The sequence below is a fragment of the Corythoichthys intestinalis genome, chromosome 7 (genome assembly GCF_030265065.1).
Source record: "Corythoichthys intestinalis isolate RoL2023-P3 chromosome 7, ASM3026506v1, whole genome shotgun sequence".
NCBI lineage: Eukaryota > Metazoa > Chordata > Actinopteri > Syngnathiformes > Syngnathidae > Corythoichthys > Corythoichthys intestinalis.
Window position 1 is genome coordinate 22,913,859 of NC_080401.1, and position 20,926 is coordinate 22,934,784.

At 40.9% G+C, this 20,926-nt stretch overlaps 1 protein-coding gene across 4 annotated transcripts in view; it reads left to right on the top strand.

Moving 5' to 3' along the window:
- Positions 1–20,926, top strand: part of LOC130918572 (microtubule-associated serine/threonine-protein kinase 3-like) — an 88,404-nt gene extending 67,478 nt beyond the window's left edge. For 2 of the 4 annotated variants that reach the window (XM_057840376.1, XM_057840377.1), the window contains 11 exons: positions 570–671; positions 760–882; positions 997–1,109; positions 1,866–2,032; positions 3,437–3,558; positions 3,632–3,832; positions 3,920–4,146; positions 4,258–4,380; positions 8,438–8,574; positions 9,638–9,822; positions 15,603–20,926. In XM_057840376.1, the coding sequence (XP_057696359.1) occupies positions 570–671; positions 760–882; positions 997–1,109; positions 1,866–2,032; positions 3,437–3,558; positions 3,632–3,832; positions 3,920–4,146; positions 4,258–4,380; positions 8,438–8,574; positions 9,638–9,822; positions 15,603–16,657 (2,555 nt within the window). In that variant the 3' untranslated portion in view covers positions 16,658–20,926. The remainder of the gene's footprint in view (positions 1–569; positions 672–759; positions 883–996; positions 1,110–1,865; positions 2,033–3,436; positions 3,559–3,631; positions 3,833–3,919; positions 4,147–4,257; positions 4,381–8,437; positions 8,575–9,637; positions 9,823–15,602) is intronic. The other 2 variants (XM_057840378.1, XM_057840379.1) reach the window with 1 other exon arrangement.

Consider the following 20,926-nt stretch of genomic DNA (forward strand, 5'->3'; position numbering starts at 1 on the left):
TTATTTGAATGTAAAGTTACGCTATTGTGTATGGATGCAAAATCCAATATGGCGGCCATCACAAAACAAAGAGCTTTTTAAGTTGAAAATTCCTGTAAATAAATGCGTAAATCTCAGAATTTCTATGGATATAAACGTAAAACAGTCTAGATTCTTGGTTAAAAGCAAGAAAACAGGCAGTTATCATTCGATTTACGTAAATATTTCAAACTAAAGTTACACTAATGTGTTCCATTCATTTAATTTTTTTGACGTTTCAAAGAGCATGCATGGTGCTATTATTTTATATAAAATTACCTTGAATCGTCGATCAAATCACTCCTGAGACAATCCTGCCTGTTTCTATGCACCAAAACATTCGTCCTGTTTACACCTAAATCCGGCGTTCGAACGCAGCGTGCTTGAGTTTACCGCAGTGAAAGCTGCAAGGATGCTGTGCCTGGCCCCCTATGGGAAGCGGTGGCACAATGTCTGTAGGAGCTGTCTCGTCAACTGATAGTGAAGTCTATGTGTGAGAAACAGATTCAAGAAATAAGTTAGCAATTCACTATTTTGACTGTAATTTGCAGATGATATAATTTGGCCTGAAGGAGACGATGCTTTACCAATGGATGCTCAGGACATGATTACCCATCTCCTAAGGCAAAGTCCCCTAGAAAGACTGGGAACTGGTAAGTTTACTGCTCATTACATAAGAAACTCTGTACTTGAATGTTTTTGCTTAACCACACAAATGTTGATATCATTCTGTGGCTGTAGGTGGGGCCTCAGAGGTCAAACAGCACGCCTTCTTCGTGGGCTTGGACTGGAATGGACTGTTACGACAAAAAGCTGAATTCATTCCTCAGCTTGATGCAGAAGATGATACAAGCTATTTTGACAGTAAACTACATTTGAGATTATATAAGAACATTGTTGTTGACGTTTAAAATAAATCATATCAGTAGAGAAATGAAACAAGTAAATCTCAACTTCTTACTTTGCATCTGTGTTCAGCACGATCCGAGCGCTATCATCATTTGGCATCTGATGAGGATGAGGAAACCAATGATGAAGAGTCTTCCCTGGAAATCAGGCAGTTTTCCTCCTGGTCACATCGTTTCAGCAAGGTAATGAACCAGAAGCGAGAGCACTGTAGAGATTAAAAAAAAAAAGTCTTCCTGGAAACAAAGAAAAAAAAAACTAGGGCTGTCACACGATTAAAATTTTTAATCGAGTTAATTACAGCTGAAAAATTAATTAAAAGTAATTAATCACAATTCAAACCATCAATAAAATATGCCATATTTTTCTGTAAATTATTGTTGGAATGGAAAGATAAGACACAAGACGGATATATACATTCAACATACGGTACATAACTACTGTGTTTGTTTATTATTACAATAAATCAACAAGCTGGCATTAACATTATTAACATTCTGTTAAAGCGATCCATGGATAGAAAGACTTGTAGCTCTTAAGAGATAAATGTTAGTACAAGTTATAGAAATTTTATATTAAAACCCCTCAATGTTTTCGTTTTAATAAAATTTGTAAAATTTTCAATCAAAAAATAAACTAGTAGCCCGCCATTGTTGATGTCAATAATTACAGAATGCTCATGGGTGCTGAAACCCATAAAATCAGTCGCACCCAAGCACCAGCAGATAGCGACAAAACTCCAAAAACCACAAGTAACAAGTGGAGATTACACTGTGCTGTCATTTTAATCTGTTTGAGCGTGGCATGTGCGCTAATTGCGTCAAATATTTTAACGTGATTAATTAAAAAAATTAATTACCGCCCGTTAACGTGTTAATTTTGACAGCCCTAAAAAAACATTTACAGAAACTGATTTGGACTTCATTTGTGTGTTTTTCTAGGTTTACAGCAGCACAGAACATTTGGCTACACCGTCCAATTTGAGCTTCTCATCTGACCGTAGTCACAGTGAGGAAAAAGAGGACCGTGTAGATGTTGGAGGGCTTAGTCCCTCTACAGGCACAACAGAGGGTGTCCTGGAGCCGAGACTTCCTGGGCGCATGGCCAGGTAAACACAAACTCGCCATCTTTAGTGTACATCCATCCATCCATCCATTATCTTCCGCTTGTTTCGGGGTCGGGTCGCGGGGGCAGCAGCTTTAACAGGGAAGCCCAGACTTCCCTCTCCCCAGTGTACATATGCTTTGAAAAAGGGTTAACTTATTAATTTGATGGTGGTTTTAAATCGAGCCATAGATAGAAAGACTTGTAGTTCTTAGAAGATAATTATGAGTTAAAGTAATTTGATATTGAAACCCCTCTTTATGTTTTCTTTTTTATCCAATTTGTAAAATTAGTTCAACTAGTAGGTCGCTATTGTTGTTGACGGGCGGTGATGTCACATAGTTATGCTGCCGGGCTTCCAGAGTATGACTCTAGCGACATAAGCATGTCATCTGTTCAACCCTTTCAATTTGAACCCTCGCGGAGCATTAATGAGCATGACAGGAATGTTGATATTTCACAAAAAGAGCAGCAAAAGAAAAATGAACAGGAAAGATGGAATGAGACGTGACGAGAGTAGGAAAAAAAAAAACGGTGTACTGTCAAAATGTGCTACACTGGCGAAACGTGCTACAAGAGGCGAATTTGACACCCAAAGTACTACCATGCTCTTTCAGCTTGCTTTGTACATACTAAAGATGCCTTAAGAAAATACTTAAACATAATAATATCAAAAAATACTTAAACATAATAATATCAAATACGGGTGGTTTAAATATGCTATGTGACTAATTTGGTCAACAGATCAACAATCTGCTTTAAAGCTACCAAATGACAACACTATGCTTGAAAGTATGAGAGGGAAACACATGCAAAAAGTATTTTGAGGCAATGGAAAGGTAATAAGACTCAATAAAAACACAAATAGTAAGTACTCGCCGCTTTTAACCAATGAGCGCATGTTTTAGACGTCTCGCCGCGTAGAAGGAATTGCAGTACCCGTTATATTCGTCGAGTGACAGTGACAATCTACGTCATCACCCCGAGCCTCCATAAAACATGGCGCCATCCGTAGGTCAAAACATATACTAAATATTATAGATTTTAAAATCAATGGCAACATTTTATGTGTTTCTAATCACATATTTTAGAGAACAATTGTGGCTTATTAGAGCCTACAATTCTTTAAGTTCAAGGTTCCCTTTAACTGAAAATGATTTCCAACTTGTTGTTTTATGTTAAGAAATATCTGCATGTGCAGTGTTCTAATGATTCAATTTACAGGTATACAGAAATCTGTGATGATGCGATTATTAAAGTTATTCTATTTTTTATAAGACACTGTTGTTTGTAAACACATTTTCCAAATATTTTCAAAGACTGGCGTCTGCCAAGTTGTGTAATCTGCTTGGGTTTAGTTTGTTAAAACTACTGTTAAGCTGTCTGACCGGTTTAGCGTTTTTTGCAGCCTTTGCCCTCGGGCCTCACCCAACTCCTCCCAGTCTGAGAGGAGCACCAGTCCTCTGGTGATGAGTAGCACGCACAGCCTGGAGATGACGCCCCGTTTTGCTGTGTCCACAGATGATGAGGGTAAAGACAAATGAACATCTTGAGTATTCATTTTTTAAAATTTTGTCTAAATAGCTTTTTCTCTTACTCGCAGCTGAAGTAGTTGTTTCCAAACTTCGGAGGATCAGAATCCGTAGCAACAGCACGGGGGCCAAACACTCGTCTCCCAAAGAGCCGGCGGGCCCACGACGATTCGGTAACCAACTGGAGACACCGGACAGACAGAGGCTTCCCTGTGGAGGCAAAGTTCCCAAGTCTGCCTCTGTCTCGGCGCTGTCTCTCATCATAACCTCGGGTACGGAAAAAAAACATCTCGCTTCAGTAGGTGAAATAAACCCACAGCATCTATTGTTGCAAATCTGTCCTCTCATGTTTATTTCAGATGACTCCCCCAGCGGCCTCCAGCCCAGTCCCATCTCCCCACGGTCACTGTCCTCCAACCCTTCCTCTCGTGACTCCTCCCCCAGTCGGGATCTGTCTTTCAGCCCGGGTAGCTTGAAGCCACCCATTATCGTTCACACTTCAGGCAAGAAGTATGGATTCACAGTGCAGGCCATCCGCGTCTACATGGGTGACAGCGACGTCTACACGGTGCATCATATGGTGTCGGTGGGTGTGCTCTCAAGACTCCAAACTTTGCATTCACCCTACAGACGAAATGACGTTTCATCCGTTGTAAATAACTGTCTTTTTCACACATCCACAATGCTGTCGTAACAGAGCGTGGATGAGGGCAGTCCAGCCTACCAGGCAGGCCTACGTACTGGGGACCTCATCACTCACGTGAATGGAGAATCCGTCCAGGGCCTGGTTCACCCGGAGATGATTGAGCTATTGTTGAAGGTACCAGTGTAATGCACCTTTGTAGATGAAACAGTAGTTTATAAAGCCTAAAATTTCAGTCTTAAGACACCTATATGACATGATCATCGTATTTACATTAGCATGTCGGTACGTCTTTGCAACTAGGTGGATTACCTTATTTTTCGGACAGTTAATCACACTGAGTACATGTCGCGGTTGCACCAACCAAAAATGCACATTTAAGACTGGAGCACAAAAAAAATATACATATGTATATATATACACTAAGGGGCAGAAGTATTTGCACCCTTTGTGATTTTGCAAGTTCACCCACTTAGATAATAGGTAGATGGCTGAAATTTCAATGGTAAATGGACATTACTTATACAGTGATACCTCGGCTCACAAACGCTTAAGCTCACGAACTTTTCGCCTCAAGAACATTAAATTCGCGAGCATATAGTCTCTGCTGACGAACTAGTTTTCGGCGGACGAACCAATTCACGCGGTCGAAAAGTGCCACGAGAAGCTGACGCACGCTCACGGCGTCCCAGTTCGTCCCCTCACTTTCGTTGAGTGCGGACGTGGTTTGTGTTTGATAGACATTTTGGACCATATTGAGTGTACTTTTGCTATTATGGGACCGAAAAAGAGTTACCTACAGTCCTTATGGAAGGTGACTCGTGTTACCAATTTGCCCTCGACTGGTAATTGGCGGTGCTTTCAGCTTCCCACCGTAGTGAGAAGTGGACCGGCGAGTCACGTTGGCTCGTTGTCGTCGGTTGTCTTCGGTTCGCCCGATTTCCTCTCCAGAAAGGTGGCGGCGTGCATACAAACACCCAGAGGCGTCGGATGGCTTTTATTAACAACCAAAAGCATGTGGTGGGCACAGCAGTGGAGTCTACGCTAACTGCGCACTTTGCCGGTAACACTCTCCTTCCAAACAGTAACTCCCTCCCTCCCTCCTCCTCCCACTCCATTCCATCAAGCCATCAACTACCATCACAAAGGTAAATAAAACGACTTTATTATACAGTACAGTTTATTTCTTTAATTATAACACAATAGCACATTTATTATACATAAAATAAGGTATATTTTTGTGTAGTTTTAAGGCTTATTTAGTAGAAAATTATGTTTTATGGGGACCTGGGAACGGATTATTCTCATTTTAATGGTTTCTTATGGGAAATAAATGTTCGGAAGACGAACTTTTCGCCTTACACACACTTTCTGGGAACCAATTATGTTCGTGAGCTGAGGTATCACTGTATAGCACATTTAGCTACTTGGTTACCATGCCCAAAGCACTTTACATTAGCACACATTTACCCTTTCATGCACACATTCACACACACCAATGGTACTGCTGCCATGCAAGGCGCTGCCAACACATTGGGGGCAAACTAGGGCTCAGTGCCGTGCCCAAGGGCACTTCAACATTGGTAGCCGAGAATCGAACCGCTGATCCTTCGGTCCAAGCACAACTCCAGCAACCAACTGCGCCACGGTCGCCCACAATCATGGATTCATTTCCATTTAAAGAGACGTAATCAAAAAAAAAAAAAACTTAACTCACATTGTATGATTTTTCAATAATTTATTTGGAATTTACTTAAGTTCATAAGTATTTGTACCCCTGAGAAAATCAGTGCTAATATTTAGTGCAGAAGCCTTTGTTTGCAATTATGGAGGTCTGACGCTTTCTGTAGTTCTTCACCAGGTTTTCACGTATGGAAACAGGGATTTTGGCCCATTCCTCCACACAAATCTTCTCTAGATCTGTCAGGTTTTGGGGCTGTCGTTGAGAAACACGAAGTTTCACCTCCATCCAAAGATTTTCCATTGGATTGAGGTCTGGAGACTGGCTAGGCCACTACAGAACCTTGATATGCTTTTTACACAGCCAATCCAGAAGGAGGTTATGGCTCAAAATCTGACGATACATTTCACCATTCATCCTCCACTTTATACAGTACAGTCGTCCTGTCCCCTTTGCTGAAAAGCAGCCCCAAAGCATGAGGTTTCCACTCCCATACTTCACTGTGGGGATGGTGTTCTTAGGATTGTACTACTCCTTCTTTTTTTTTGCACCAAAAAGTTGTACGTTGGACTCATCTGACCACATAACTTTCTCCATTCAGATGGTCCCTGGCAAACTTCAGACGGGCCTTCACATGTACTGGCTTCAACAGCAGAACCTTCCGAGCAATGTACGATTTCAAACCATTGCACCGTGGTGTTCTACTTTTTTAAACCTGTCCTGTTCAGCTGTTTGACACGGAGAATGGAAGTCTAAGTGCCCGGATGTTTCACATTGAGAGTCTGACATAATCCCATTGTGATCACTCAACATACCTCGTTTATTATGACAAAGCAGCGATCAGGAAGGGGTTATGGGGGAACGGAAGAAAAGAAACACGAGAAGAAAGAAAAATACAAACTACAACAAGAAATACATTTAACATCTAGACCAATTACTAATATGTTGGTGCTATCGTCAGCTAGATGTATTTCCGGTTGACACCATGTGGGGGGCCCGTTGACCAGGGAAAGAGGGGGACAGGGGTGGGGGAGTCTATAAGCTAAATGATTGAAAGGGGTAGAGTGTACACAAATCAGCTCTGTGAACTAGAACCCAGTAATCGTGTGAATCCCTTGTGAGTGTAAGCCCGCTGGCGACCAACCCTACGCTGCCCCGTTGCCAATCCCGGCACCGAGACCCCCCACCCCAGCGCGCCCTATCACATCCAGCCAAGCCCCACCAGGCGCGCGACAGCCACGCAGACGAGCGGAGACACCATGCGGGCGCCACCCACCCAGCCAGCCCGGGGAGGGAGGGAGGGCGGCCGGGGGTCAAGCGCAGCCCATCCCTCCTCCCGCGGCCCAGCAAAGGAGCCATCGTCCCCCCCCCCCGGATCCAGGGTGGTCCCCTGGGCCACCCGCGCACCCATCAACCGGCCTTCAGGGTCGAAGAGGGGACGCACCATGAACCCCACGCCTTCCCCCGCCCGGCCACCCGGTCCACGAGCCACAGCCGCAGCCCCCCAACCGGCACGGCACGCCACGGGACCCCCAGCGGCCCACCAAGCCCAGGGCAGGGCAGGGTCCCCCGCCGGTGCAGGCAACACCCAACCGATACACCGGCGCCCAGCCAGCGACCCGCGACGGAACTCAGGGCGGATATCGAGTCAGAGAAGAGAGGGGAAGTAGTGTTCTACTGACAGTAGCCTTTGAAACTGCATCCAGCTCTCTTCAGGCCATTGACCAGCACCTGCCGTGTAGTGCTAGGATGAGCTCTCGCTGTTCTCATCATGAGTGATGCCCCTCAAGGAGAGATTTTACATGGAGCCTCAGTCCGAGGTAGATTATCAGTCATGTTTAGCCTTTTCCATTTTCCAACAATTGCTACAACTGAGGATTTATTCTCACCAAGCTGCTTTCCAATTGTCCCATAGCCTTTTCCAGCTTTGTGGGGCGCAACAATTTTTTTCTCTGGTGTCTTTCGAAAAGCTTGCTGGTATTGCCCATGGTAACAGTTGGATTATGACTGACTGTGGGGTGCACAGGTGACAATATTGAGCTCAACAAGCGGTGGGTGGGTGGCTACTCATGGGGTAGAGGTGGACATTTTTTAAGTTACACTGATAACTCTTTGAGTGTCATAATTATTGCTGATTCTCAGGAGTACAAATACTTATGAACCCCAGTTAATTACAAATATATATATATTTTAAAATCATACAATGTAATTTAAGGATTTTTTTTTTTTATTATGTCTCTATGAGTAGAAATGCATCTATGATTTAAATTTCAGATGGTAAAGCTCTACCTTTTTTCTCAAAATCACAAGGGATGCAATGATGACTGCTCTTCACTGTATATATAAGTAGCAAACTATAGAAAAGAAAGTACGACTCATCGTTTGGAAAATATGGTGCTGTGTTATTATTGGACTATATTGGTCATAAATACAGGACACTTTGGTACAATGTAGATCATGGTCAGTGGAAGCAAAAACCAAGATTTTATTTTCTGTTGATTATTGTATGAATTTAGATTTGCTCTTTTGTTTATCATACAATATTATTGACAGAGTGGTAGTAAGGTGGCACTCCAAACCATAGCCCTTGAGAACACATCCATCAAAGTTGGTCCATCTCGAAAGACCAAACACAAAGGAAAGATGGCTCGTCGCAGCAAAAGGAGCAGGAGGAGAGATAACTATGATAGGTGAGTTTTGGCCTCTTCTTAAAAGTATATACCTGCGACTACTTTTGAGTTCGCCTACAAATGTGCCTTTATTTATTTTAACATACAATTAACTCATTTGCTCCCGGAACCGTATAAATACGTTCTATTTCCAAATGCTTCAGTGTCCCGATTACGTATTTATACGTCTTTTACGTTTTTTTGTACAAGAGGCATCTAGAGCTTTCGATCTATCGCCAAAACAAAAAACAAGCCTCAAAGCCCATTTTAAAGCAATAAAACTGGCCACTGGAGGGCAGTAGCGCATTTGTTAAGAGCCCACAACTCAATTCAAACAGTACAACTTTATTAGGGAAGCTAGCAGAGCCCCTCCGCAGCTTGCTGCTCATGTCCACCGCACGCTCGAGGGTCCTGCACGGAAACGCGCACGGCCAAACCAGTTCCCCCCCAGGAACATAAGTTCCCCCGGTGAACGAGACAGTGGTCACCACAAAAAAAGACTTTAAAAAAAATCCATCTTTACGAGACAGTCGGCAATGAGGGAAAAGTTTAACCGCTGTCGCAGCCACCAAACGTCATCTCTCAGTTAGGTAAGTGTGAATAAATTGTTACTTTGCTATGAAAAGCTCTATTTGGCTGGTTGTTCATGTTATTTTGTAAAAGGAAAACATTATTCAGATGTTTGGGATGACACTGAAGCAAAAAATAGCCGTGTTAAAGTCAAAATTATGTTTGAAATTTTTGCGTTTACAAAAAGCTCATTTTCTCCGTTTTTTTATCAGAAATGGGAAAAATGCTCAAACTAAGCTATTTTCTAATGCTGATTTCTAAAGAATGAAATAACGTATGAACTTACTTTTTTTTTCTGCTGAAAGAAGAGAGTCTAATCTTTCTTTTGGTGGGTTCCATGTTTATATAGCAATAGAACAGAATTTTTTGTGGGCCGTGCAAAATCAGTCAAAATCCAGTAAAATGGCCGGGAGCGAAGGGCCTTGCTCCGGTGAAAATGGCTGGGAGTGAATGAGTTAACTATACAAATTAGAATCAGATCTAAAAAAAATGTGTATGTCTGGTCATTCCACAGGAGACGCAGCATCTTGAAGAAGTTATCCAAGCAGAGCACAGTCATGCACAGCAGTCGCAGCTTCTCCTCAGGTCTCCACCACTCTGTTTCATCCAGTGAGAGTCTTCCAGGTTCCCCAACTCATAGTCTCTCTCCGGGCCCATCTACACCCTGCCGAAGCCCTGCTCCTGATCATCAGGCCTTTGGTGAGTCTTCTGTGCCTTGTTAAATATTTAAATTTTCGAAACAAAAAGGATGTTACACAGAGTTGCCAACAGTCCCGGATTGCACGGGACAACCCAGAATTTAGGAAGTTCTGATTTACCACATTGGTTCAATATGTTGCTGAAAAGGTGGTGTCAGGAGTAAGCCACATAACACAAGTCCAACTTGTCTTATCTGAGGCAGTCTGAACGTTAAAACGCTTAATTTAATTTAAAAAAAAAAAAAAAAAGATTCCTCAGATTTATAAAGGACAAAAATATAAAATCCACATTACCACTATGCTTGCAGTGGATGAAGTCCTCCTAAAATACCCATGGTAGGCTGTTAACTCCGGGCTAACGGCTATCAGCATTAGCACTGCAGAGTTTTTGTTGCTCATTTTGGCTAACACCCATGGCTAGTCTGCTGCTCTTCTGTAATGGCATCAAGCATCGCACGGAGCTTTCATCGCCAAAAAAGTCCTCTGAGGGCTGGTTGAAAATAGGTTATAGGGGCTAGCTAGCATAGCATCCTCTTTTCAAAGCAAACAGTGGTTATCCATCCTTTTAAAATGATTGTTTGTACCTGTACATAACATCAAATGTTATTTATCTATAAAAGCCCAAGTTTTTAATAAAGCGGCTGTCAAGCTTTGTTGGCTTTAGCAAAAGCAGAGATGTCACAATACGTTTTTTTTTTTTTTTTTTGTCATTGAGACTTTGAATGAATTTTATTGTCATTGTCATCATCATCATCAAATCATCATCATCAGAAAAAAAAATCATCAAAATCATTATCAAAATCATTAACAGTTTCAGAGTGTGGAACATTTTCAGAGTGTGGAATTTTGTTTACCCGAAGGAAAGACAAAGATGAAGACAGACAAGGAAGACGGGAAAAGCAAAAGCTTATCGGAAACCCGTCCTCCATCAGCCCGGGTCGCACAAACAGCATATTGTGTATCAGTCCAGTCATAGTCTAACGCATTTCGATCAAAAGTCATTGATTGCCATGGAAATTTCGCATATAGTCAATTTAAACTCAGCACGCACGTTGCAATGGCAGTTCAGTAGTGTGATTTTGCTGAAGGGGATGTCCTAAGCAAGTGTTATGTCTTATTTTTTGACCCTGACATTTAATCATCCTTTGCTGCGAGAACATCTTATCTGGTTCAACTTAAATAGTTCTTCTGCAGTGGTATTGAATCTTGACGATAAGTTGGTAATTATTTAAAAAAAAAAAAAAAAAAAAAAAAAAAAAAACCAACATCTTCTTACAAAGCTAAAGATGCATTTGTGTTTGAGCACGAGAACTCAAGACTGTTGTCATAATGGAACACTCGGTCTATGTATGAACAGGCCCCTAGTGGCAACATTGTCGAGACACACTGGGCCAAGCGCAAAATTAAATGAATCTACAAGTACAGTGGTAGCTTTACATACGAAGTTAATTCCTTCCAGGACCTTGTTTGTCAGTCAAAATGTTCATATGTCGAGCAGGACTTTCCCATAATAATACATTATAATTCAATTACTTCGTTCCACAGCTGAAAACCTACACTAAATCCGTAATAAATACTGCTTGTACAATAACAAATGGCAATTACACATTGCAAAACAAATAATTTATTAATAAAAACTGGAATAATAAAACAATAATAATTCCTGTAATATTGTAACGAATCAGGTTCTAATGTGGCGGACGTTTTATTCATGCTGTACCTGAAAGCACTGCGTCAATGACGTGAGAGAGAGAGACGGAGAGGTGCAGTTGAGATATTACCGTAATTTCCTGAATATAAGGCGCACCCGTGTATAACGTGCACTTCAAATTTACTTGTAAAATACAGGGAAAATGATTGTACCCGTGTATAACGCGCACCCTAATTTTAGCACCAATAAATAGAAGAATACAAGAAAACAGAGCTTGTGTACAGATACAGAAATGTAATTTTATTGACATGTGAAACACAGCACAAGCATAGCACATTGGTAGTTCAAAACATTACCGTAAACTGACAATATGTACGATAATATGATCTGTTAATAATAATATGATCTGTTAACTTCTTCAACCTACCAGAATCCAGGAGAAAACAAAACAGATGTGACTTTTCTTTTAAAGGCTGCTATATAACTTGCTCGTTTCATTATGATGAATAAATGTTTCTTCCATGGATTGATACGGTAAAATAAAAGTGAGAATTTAAGCCAGAAATCAGAAAGAGCGCATCGCTGTAGACGAGAATGTACCGATAGCAACTATTGTTATTTGGGTTTGAGTTTCCCGAGGGCCAGATATAGTTGACGGACACAGGAAGTCTGTGTTGTGTTGCGTTTGTTATGGTCCGAGTTGCGGAGCTGCAATAAACGTTGACTATGAGTTATGAGTTAAATGAGTTAAAGAAACTAAATTTTGTGCTATATGAAGAGTGAAAAAAGCAGAATATAACACAGACAAAATCATTCGACCGATCAGAGTGAAGTATTACTGAAACTAAATGGTGACGTCACGTACCGTAATGGTCGGCAATGGATTGCCGCATACGTTTCTTCAACACAACATGGCCGTGTCAATAAAAAAATAAAGGGGGTTTTATATATATATATATATATATATATATATATACTGGACTGTCTCAGGAAATTAGAATATTGTGTATTCTAATTTCCTGAGACAGTCCTGTATATATACACAGGACTGTCTCAAAAAATTAGAATATTGTGTATTCTAATTTTCTGAGACAGTCCAGTATATATATATATATATATATATATATATATATATATATATATATATATATATTAGGGCTGTCAAACGATTAAAATTTTTAATCGAGTTAATTACAACTTAAAAATTAATTAATCGCAATTAATCGCAATTCAAACCATCTATAAAATATGCCATATTTTTCTGTGAATTATATATATATTCTGTAAAATAAATTGTTGGAATGGAAAGATAAGACACAAGATGGATATATACATTCAACATACGGTACATAAGGACTGTAGTGGGCATTTCACTCTACTGTCATTTAAATCTGTCTATGCTGTCCTCACTCCGAAGCGTCTACTTTTTCTAAAGCTAGACAGCTAGTGAACGACGCCTTAATAATCAGACTTCTTCCTTTTTCATCTGATTTATTAATAAAATGGCCTCAAACCATTGTCCTCTTTAGACCGTTTACGTAAAACTACAAAAAAAAAAGTAAACAAGCATTGCATTAGCAACAACGTTAGCTTAGCACGCTATACAGGTTGACTAAACATAAACAAAAAGCGTCTCATACAAAAAATATAACATTTCGCTTATTAACATAATATGTACATTCTTTACAACAGCCATACTTACGGACATATCTTTTCCAAGGATCATATAAGCACAACAGAGACGTCGTGCAGCCATATTGAACTGGCAAGAAAAAAATAAACCATGTTGCAAAGCGACCACAAGAGTTCGCTGTTAGACAGCACAAAACGCCTTGCTGTAAAACTTACCAAAAGGCAGAATACTGTCTGAGAGGGACATGTGCGTTAATGGCGTCAAATATTTTAACGTGATTAATTAAAAAAATTAATTACCACGCGTTAACGCGTTAATTTTGACAGCCCTAATATATATAATATATATATATATTTCTGTCTCCATCCCTGTACCCGTGTATAATGCGCACCATGATTTTACAAAAAGGTGCGCGTTATATTCGGGAAATTACGGTATTTTCTTTTTTAATGTTTTGTTGAGAACACCGTCTACTGCGGCGGACAGTAGGCGTGTTGTGTTGCACAAGTTCTGAAAGAAAATGATAAAAACCTGACAAAGCTGGCGATTTCTATGGCAATGTTACCACCATTATAAATGTCACCTCAACTTGTAAAGACTGGGGAACGGAGGTCGGAGGAGGACCGTGGATTAACTTATAAAGACTAGGGCAGTGATTTTCAACCTTTTTTGACTCAAGGCACATTTTTACATTGGAAAAAATCTTGCGGCACACCACGAACCAAAAATGTTCGAAAATTATTTTCTGTACAGTATATTTAATTATAAAATAATTACTCAGTGTGAAACTTGAGCCTGTTTAGATGAACACAAAGTCGATATCCTTATTCTTCAACAGCTCTCAGTCTTTGTTTTTATTTATTTATTTTTATAGCAGTTTGGCTTGAAAAAGCTCAGAATTATCAGACAGGGGGACTTGAGCAATGTCTTTAACCACGTCAGGGCCGAGCATCTCACAGACAATGGCTTTGTAGGCTGGTAGTATTAATGTCTCTGTCACGGTGTCGGACTTTTTGGATTTAGCAACAAGGTAACTGGCTCTGAGGCCTTTCTCATTTTCCTTCGTAGTTTTTTTACTTAAAAAAAAAAGTCGCCTGTTGCTCTGTGTTTTCACGAAGGCGAACAAAATAGTCCATCGACTTGTTTTGAAGCGACGAGTGTTTCGTTTGGAGATGACGTTTAAACTTGCTTGGCACCATGGCACTGTGCTGCTCGTGTCGTGTTATAAGAGCTGCTCGGATTTTTAGCCATTAGCCACCTTGCTGTTCAATAACTCAGAGGGAGGATTGACGGTCATCACAAATGGATGAAATAGAAAGGACACTTTCGAGTATATCGACACATGACGAGTCTAACCAAATAATGTGCAGTAGACGTGTTGGGGTCCACATTGTCGCGGACAGCAAGGTCGTTGATGGCTAGAAATCCGAACAGTTTTTGAACACGACACAAGCAAACTTCGTTCATCTCCACACGACCGAGAACTTTCTACCTACTCCTTCCTACCTTCCTACTGCAACTCCGCCCGACGACGTAAAAAAATATTGTACTAGCCCCGAATGGGGAAATGGAAAGGAGAGGAGTCGGTGATGACTTTCCCACTTTATTGTGGCAACAGTGGAAAATAATAAACAAAATAACAGCGGCATCCGCAACATGTGACCGCTAACTTACTCTCACGCCGTTCTCCCTCCCTCTTTGCTTGCTTCCTGCTACGTCACCGCTCTGCAGTCTGATGGCCCCTTCAAGGGCCCGCACAGTTACGGACATTACAATATATATACATATATATATATATATATGTGTGTGTGTGACATTAGATAATAATTAGATATTTTCTCGCGGCACACCTGACGATCTCTCACGGCACACTGGTTGAAAAACACTGGACTAGGAACGGAGGTCGGAGGAGGACCGTGGTGCTCGTAGACGTTTTCCTGCTGTATTGTTGAGCCAGTTCACGGATGTGCACACCACGCTAATATTTTTCTATCATTTCCATCTTCATTTCAATGGTAAGCGTCACCTTTTTCCTTGTTTCACCACCAGCACTAACCTTCTTGGAACCTGTGTTGATTCCTCTCACAAGAAAATCCACCGTGTGTCCGTCCGCGGTGCTGTCATTTCGTCGTATTTCGAACATGTCGTCGGATGTAGAAACAAATGGCGAGTCCAATTTTACGTCGGCTGTCGAAAAGATCGTGTATCGAAGAGATCGTATGTCGCGGTACCGCTGTATATCTTTTTTTTTTTTTTTTTTTTTTTTTAATCGAGAAAGGATGTAGCCTGTTTGTCCTTCCAAAAAAATCCAGAAATAAACTGATTCGTTATAAAAGCCACAGGGTTGAAATGGAGAAACAAAAGTGGCTTATAGACCAAAAATTACAGTATTTTTTTCCTGTGTTTGTGTGGGTTACCTCCGTGCTCTAGACCGTCCTACGAATGCTGGAATATATTAATCAGGATTTCTGTATGTGTATTCCTATCTGCTTTCTAGATAACTCTCCTCAGAGCACGTCTCCTTGCTCTAGTTCTCCCAGTTCCCCTGCCGCACACATCCGACCCAGTTCTCTCCACGGTTTGGGTTCCAAGCTCAGCACACAGCGTTACACCAAGGTCGGCCGCCGGAAGTCAACCAGCAACATCCCGCCTTCACCTCTCGCCTGCTCCTCCTCCTCTGCACAACCGCTTTCTCCTCAGCGCTCCCCCTCACCGCTGCCGGGCTTTGCCAAAACGCTTCACCCCTTCCACGGCAAAACCTTGTCACCACCGACCATTGTGAGACACATTGTGCGCCCCCGCAGTGCAGAACCGCCTCGATCTCCCCTCCTCAAGAGGGTTCAATCGGCCGAGAAGCTATCCGGAATCTACCACATTGATAAGAAGTCATACACCCCCCGCAGGCACACCTTGGAAGTGCCCTTTTACGGTGAAGGGGAGCTACTCGTTGACTCGGAAGCAGACGGTGGCTTAGCGGGCGCCCACCTGGGGGTCGACCACTCCAGACTTTGCAGCTACCTGGGCGGCCAGAGGATGTGGGACTCCGGGCTGGAGCGATCAGAGCAGCTGGTGGTGATGCGAAAGCTTAACCTCTCGGAGCGCCGTGACTCCTTTAAAAAGCAGGAGGCGGTGCAGGAGGTCAGCTTTGACGAGCCCGAGGAGAAGACTAGCTCTACGGCCGTTCAACAAACGCAAACCCAGAAACAGCCACAGCACAGGACCGCTTGCCTGTCGGAGGCTCGTTCGCAAAACAGCGAGGAGGTGGAGCTACAGGTACCCACCGTTCGGAGGTTTACACTAGTGCCCCAGATCGCAGTGCAGGGCTCGACGGAGAGCGAAGAACAGGACGAGTGGGAGCCATGTTCAGACGGGGAGGACGCCCAACAGGAGCTCACTGTCACGTCCACTCAGCCGCAGCAAGAAGTTGATGTCCTTCACATTCAGGGCCACAGTCAGAAAGAAGACTCATCCAGTTCCACTCATTTTGAATCATGTGCTGACAAGGTCCAGTGCACACAGGAGACGCCACAAATAGCAAACATCTCAAAGTGAGGGAGCTGAAATAGTGGCAGATTTTACTTGAATTTTGTACTGTACATATTTGTTTTTTGTGGACCTTCTGGTCATATTTATTTCTGTTGTTAAGAATGATGCGTTACAAGCGGAAGGGAGGGAAGTTTTCAATGGTTGAACAGCCAAGGCTCAATATTTTGTATCCATGAAATGTGCTTTTTGCCGATACGACTGGATGTTTTTTATTTGTTTTATTTTTATATGTCTATATTTTTAAATAGATGTGGTACCCCGTAGTTTGATAACGCTGGGAGTTGTTATTGGACCAAAATGTACTAGAAGTCGTTTTAGAATGTTACAATGTATATTCTTTTATAAATATATACAAAGCTTTTTTTGACCTTCAACTTCCATTAGTAACACTTATCCAAACATTGCAGAGTTTGATCCACAATGTGAATAGCTTTTGGGTATAGAGTACTAAAATAAGCCCTGCGGCACAAACCAGTCGCTTTTGCTGCTTTGCTTTGACTCCCAAAGCTAAACACAACCACCACACCAGGGCCTCACTAGACTGCACAAAATGAATTGTAAAACTGCATAAAATATTCAACCTTTTTTTTTTTCTCTCTAAACATGTCTAAAACTATAGGAGGATTTTCTGCTAAAACAGGGCTAAAGAAATCTGTTTTGATCCACTAGCAGAAATTACTGGGCAAATACTGACCACATGTGATTGGCTGGCGACAAGTTCAGTGCGTAACCCTCCTCCTGAGCATAGTGAGCTGGGATAAGTTCCAGCACCCACATGACCCTCGTGTGGATAAGTGGTACGGAAGACGAATGATTATTGACCATGTTCTCTGCAATGCAATGGTCATTTTTTTTTTCTAAATAAAAGTACAAGGAAAAAGTGATCTAAGCCATATCTTTTAATGAAATCATTGCTGTTTGCTTTCCAAACAGGTAAGATGTCCTGATGTATAAATGTGTTCAATGCAAAACGTTGTATGTTTGACACAAACAACCTTCAACAGCCAAATTGAATTCCATGTCTTCTTTGCAACCATTAAATATTTGGGTCTTTTGTTCGCTGAAAACTGGTTGTTTTCCCTCTTATGCTAAACAACATATGCTGAAAGTGTTACTTTTGTATGTTTGATCACAAGCACGCATGAGCCACCCTTCCTGTTCCTACTTCTTTAACAGTGTATTAAAGTTTACATAGCAAGTTGGAAGTGCACTAATGTATTCAGATATTCATTTTGTACTTTCAACCGAACATGGAAGGGAAATGGAAATGTTGAATTTGTTCTTGTATTTTTATGTTTAAATACATATTTTCATAAGGGTTGAAACATGTTAAAGGATGTGAGACGCACAATAATGACGAGTTGCACAATCTGTTGTGATGGATGTTGCCTGTAAAGGGGCTCTAATGTAACCTGTTGGTACCCAGCATTTCATAATCTGTTGTGAACTTTACCCTCTGCCTCCAAGTACATTGGTGTACTGTAGTCTAAATGGATTTCTGTAAATATTCATCTTTTTGAGCATACTCCACAGGACAGATGACGCGCCAGCTTTTGGGAAAAGTTTGTTTTGTTGTAACTTTTTAAATATTTGCTTCCACAAACTCTTTCACTTCTACGCAAACCTTAATTTGTGTGAGTGTGATGGAATTGTTTACAAATCCGATATGTACTGTACAGATCTTTACTCTGTGATGGAACTACCCTTTTTCATACCTTAAATGAAAGTTACAATAGATGTTTTGTAATTTTTTCCCCCCGTTTCGTTAATCCAAACTCGACTAGATCACTTGTGCTCTGTTTACAGCCACTTAGAGAAAGGGGTCAGTGTCATATTTTTCTGACGACTCAAGATGGTTTCAGGACTAACAAGAGTCCACGGTTTTAAAGTTATGGGAACTAGAAAATGCATCACTTTTGACAAAGGGCCCACATAACTAGAGATGGACCGATATGGGCTTTTCAGGACCGATACCGATTATTAGTAGTTAGAGGGACTGATAACTGATTTTTGGAGCTGATATTCATTTGCAGTAAAAGTACAAAGATTGGCGTATAACTTTTGAATAATGCAAACACTGAACGTCATTGAAATGCCTAAAGCATGTTTATTGAATCACACAATTAGAAAATAATAGCTCCAGAAATGCCTAAATTTCTTAGAAACATCTCTGAATAAAAGGTCAAATAAATGGCTTTCTGAAGTTTTTCCACAGAGAAGAAATCCCTAATGACCTTGTCTAAGTATCCTTGAGCAAGGTATTAAACCCCATGTTGCCCCTGGTGCTGCATTACAAGTAGGTAGATGAGGATATAGTGTGAAGCCCTTTTTGGGCCTTAAAAAGGTGGAAAGGCGCAATACAAATTCAATTTAAATAGATTTTTTTTTTTTTTTTTTACATATCGGCCGGCAGCGGGGGATAGAGTAGCCAAAATTTTTACTCAACATTAGCGTTACTTCAAAATAATATTACAAAAGTAAAAGTAGCCATCCCAAAAAATGTTCTCAAGTGCAAGTGAAAAAGTATTTGGTGAAAAGAATATCAAGTAATGAGTAAAATCGTGAGAAACTGCTTCTATTTTTGTTGCAATTTTTTTTTTTTTTTAACAATGGTATTTTTTTTCTGAGCACAAAGTTACCTATATGGACTGTTGTTATAATGATACTGTATATAACCCATTACATAACCACATTTGAGTAGTGAAGAGTTCGTAATTACTATTTTGAAATTAAAAGGATCATACCTCCGGTTTGCCGTGGTCAGTCGGTGTCAAATAAAAACTGGGAAGACAGGTTAAAATCTGTGCTTTCAAGTCATGTTGAGGGCAGCGCTCTATTTCAAATAGTTTTTTTTTACGGTGCTTTCAAGACACCCCATGATTGAACAGGCTGGCATGAAGGTAAACTGCAAGCTTGCATCTGATTGGTATAATGGAGTCGTGATTATTGTTGCGATGTCTCATTGGTGAAATTGGTAGAGCTACCATGGTAGGTAATACACCAGGCACGTCTCTACTCTTGGCATCGCTGGCAAAAAGAATAAATCTAATATGTAGAATAAACAGGAAAAATGTAACGACTCGTGTAGCTCAAAGTAGCGGAGTAAGAGTAGCGTTTTTTTTTTTACACAAATCTACTCAAGTAATAAGTAAAAAGTATAGCTTAGTAAAACTACTCTTAGAAGTACATTTTTCTCAATAAGTTACTCAAGTAAATGTAACGGAGTACATGTAATGCGTTACTACCCACCTCTGTCGGCCGGCCGGTCGGATACAAAAAAGGCCGATACGGATATACGTCAAATTTTCAAATATCAGCGCCGATAATCGGTCTTTCTCTACACATAACTACTGATCAAATTTAAGAAGACGAAAGCAATACATTTTTTAGATTTGAAATCAAATTTGAGCAAGAATAAGGATATAAAATGTTAACAATATAAATGCTGAAGCTACAATTATCATCACTGTGGACTATCAGCACTGGGTTGCATACGCACTAAGGTCAAGTTGTTCAACACCAAACTCACACAAACATGCGGTCAAAAGCACAATCATTCAATAAACTCTTCAAGGTCTTCTCAATATGAAAAACAAGGTGTTTTGTCATTTTCCAATGCCACATGATGAAAAATGTGTTCTCCCAAAAATTGTTCAACGGTAATAGCGCCAGGTACTCCAACCCAACTGTGATGTCATGGAAGTAGAAGGTCAGGAGCACATTTACAGAAGCGAGGTGGCACTGTTGTTCTACATGTGCACGTTTTCTCCTGTGGACTCTTATGTTCAGTGCATGCTGCATGAAACAAGCACACATCTGTAATACTTGATTGCATGGTATATTGGCGGTGTCGCCCTGTACTGTGTATTCTTGTGAAAAATAAAATTTGTATTTCTCTTTGACCAAATCTTGTGTTGATTTCTTTGAATCAATCGGAAACCATGAGTCCGAACGAACCAAAATCACATACTGGGTTTCTCAAGTATGCATTTTCAGACAACTTTTATTTACCATCTATATTCTTACAGTTATTGAAAATTACAACATCTATCATAAATATGCAAAATTGTAACACACAACACAAACCTTGAACCTCCTAAAACCGCTGAAATGCAAAAACTGCTTTTGGCACAGTTATAAATGTAACACACAATAAAACAACAGGTTTCACACACACAGTGGTTAGCACGTTTCCCCTCACAGTTCTGAGATCAATCACGTGCTCCGGCCTTCCTGTCTGGAGTTTGCATGTTCTCCCCGTGCCTGCGTGGGTTT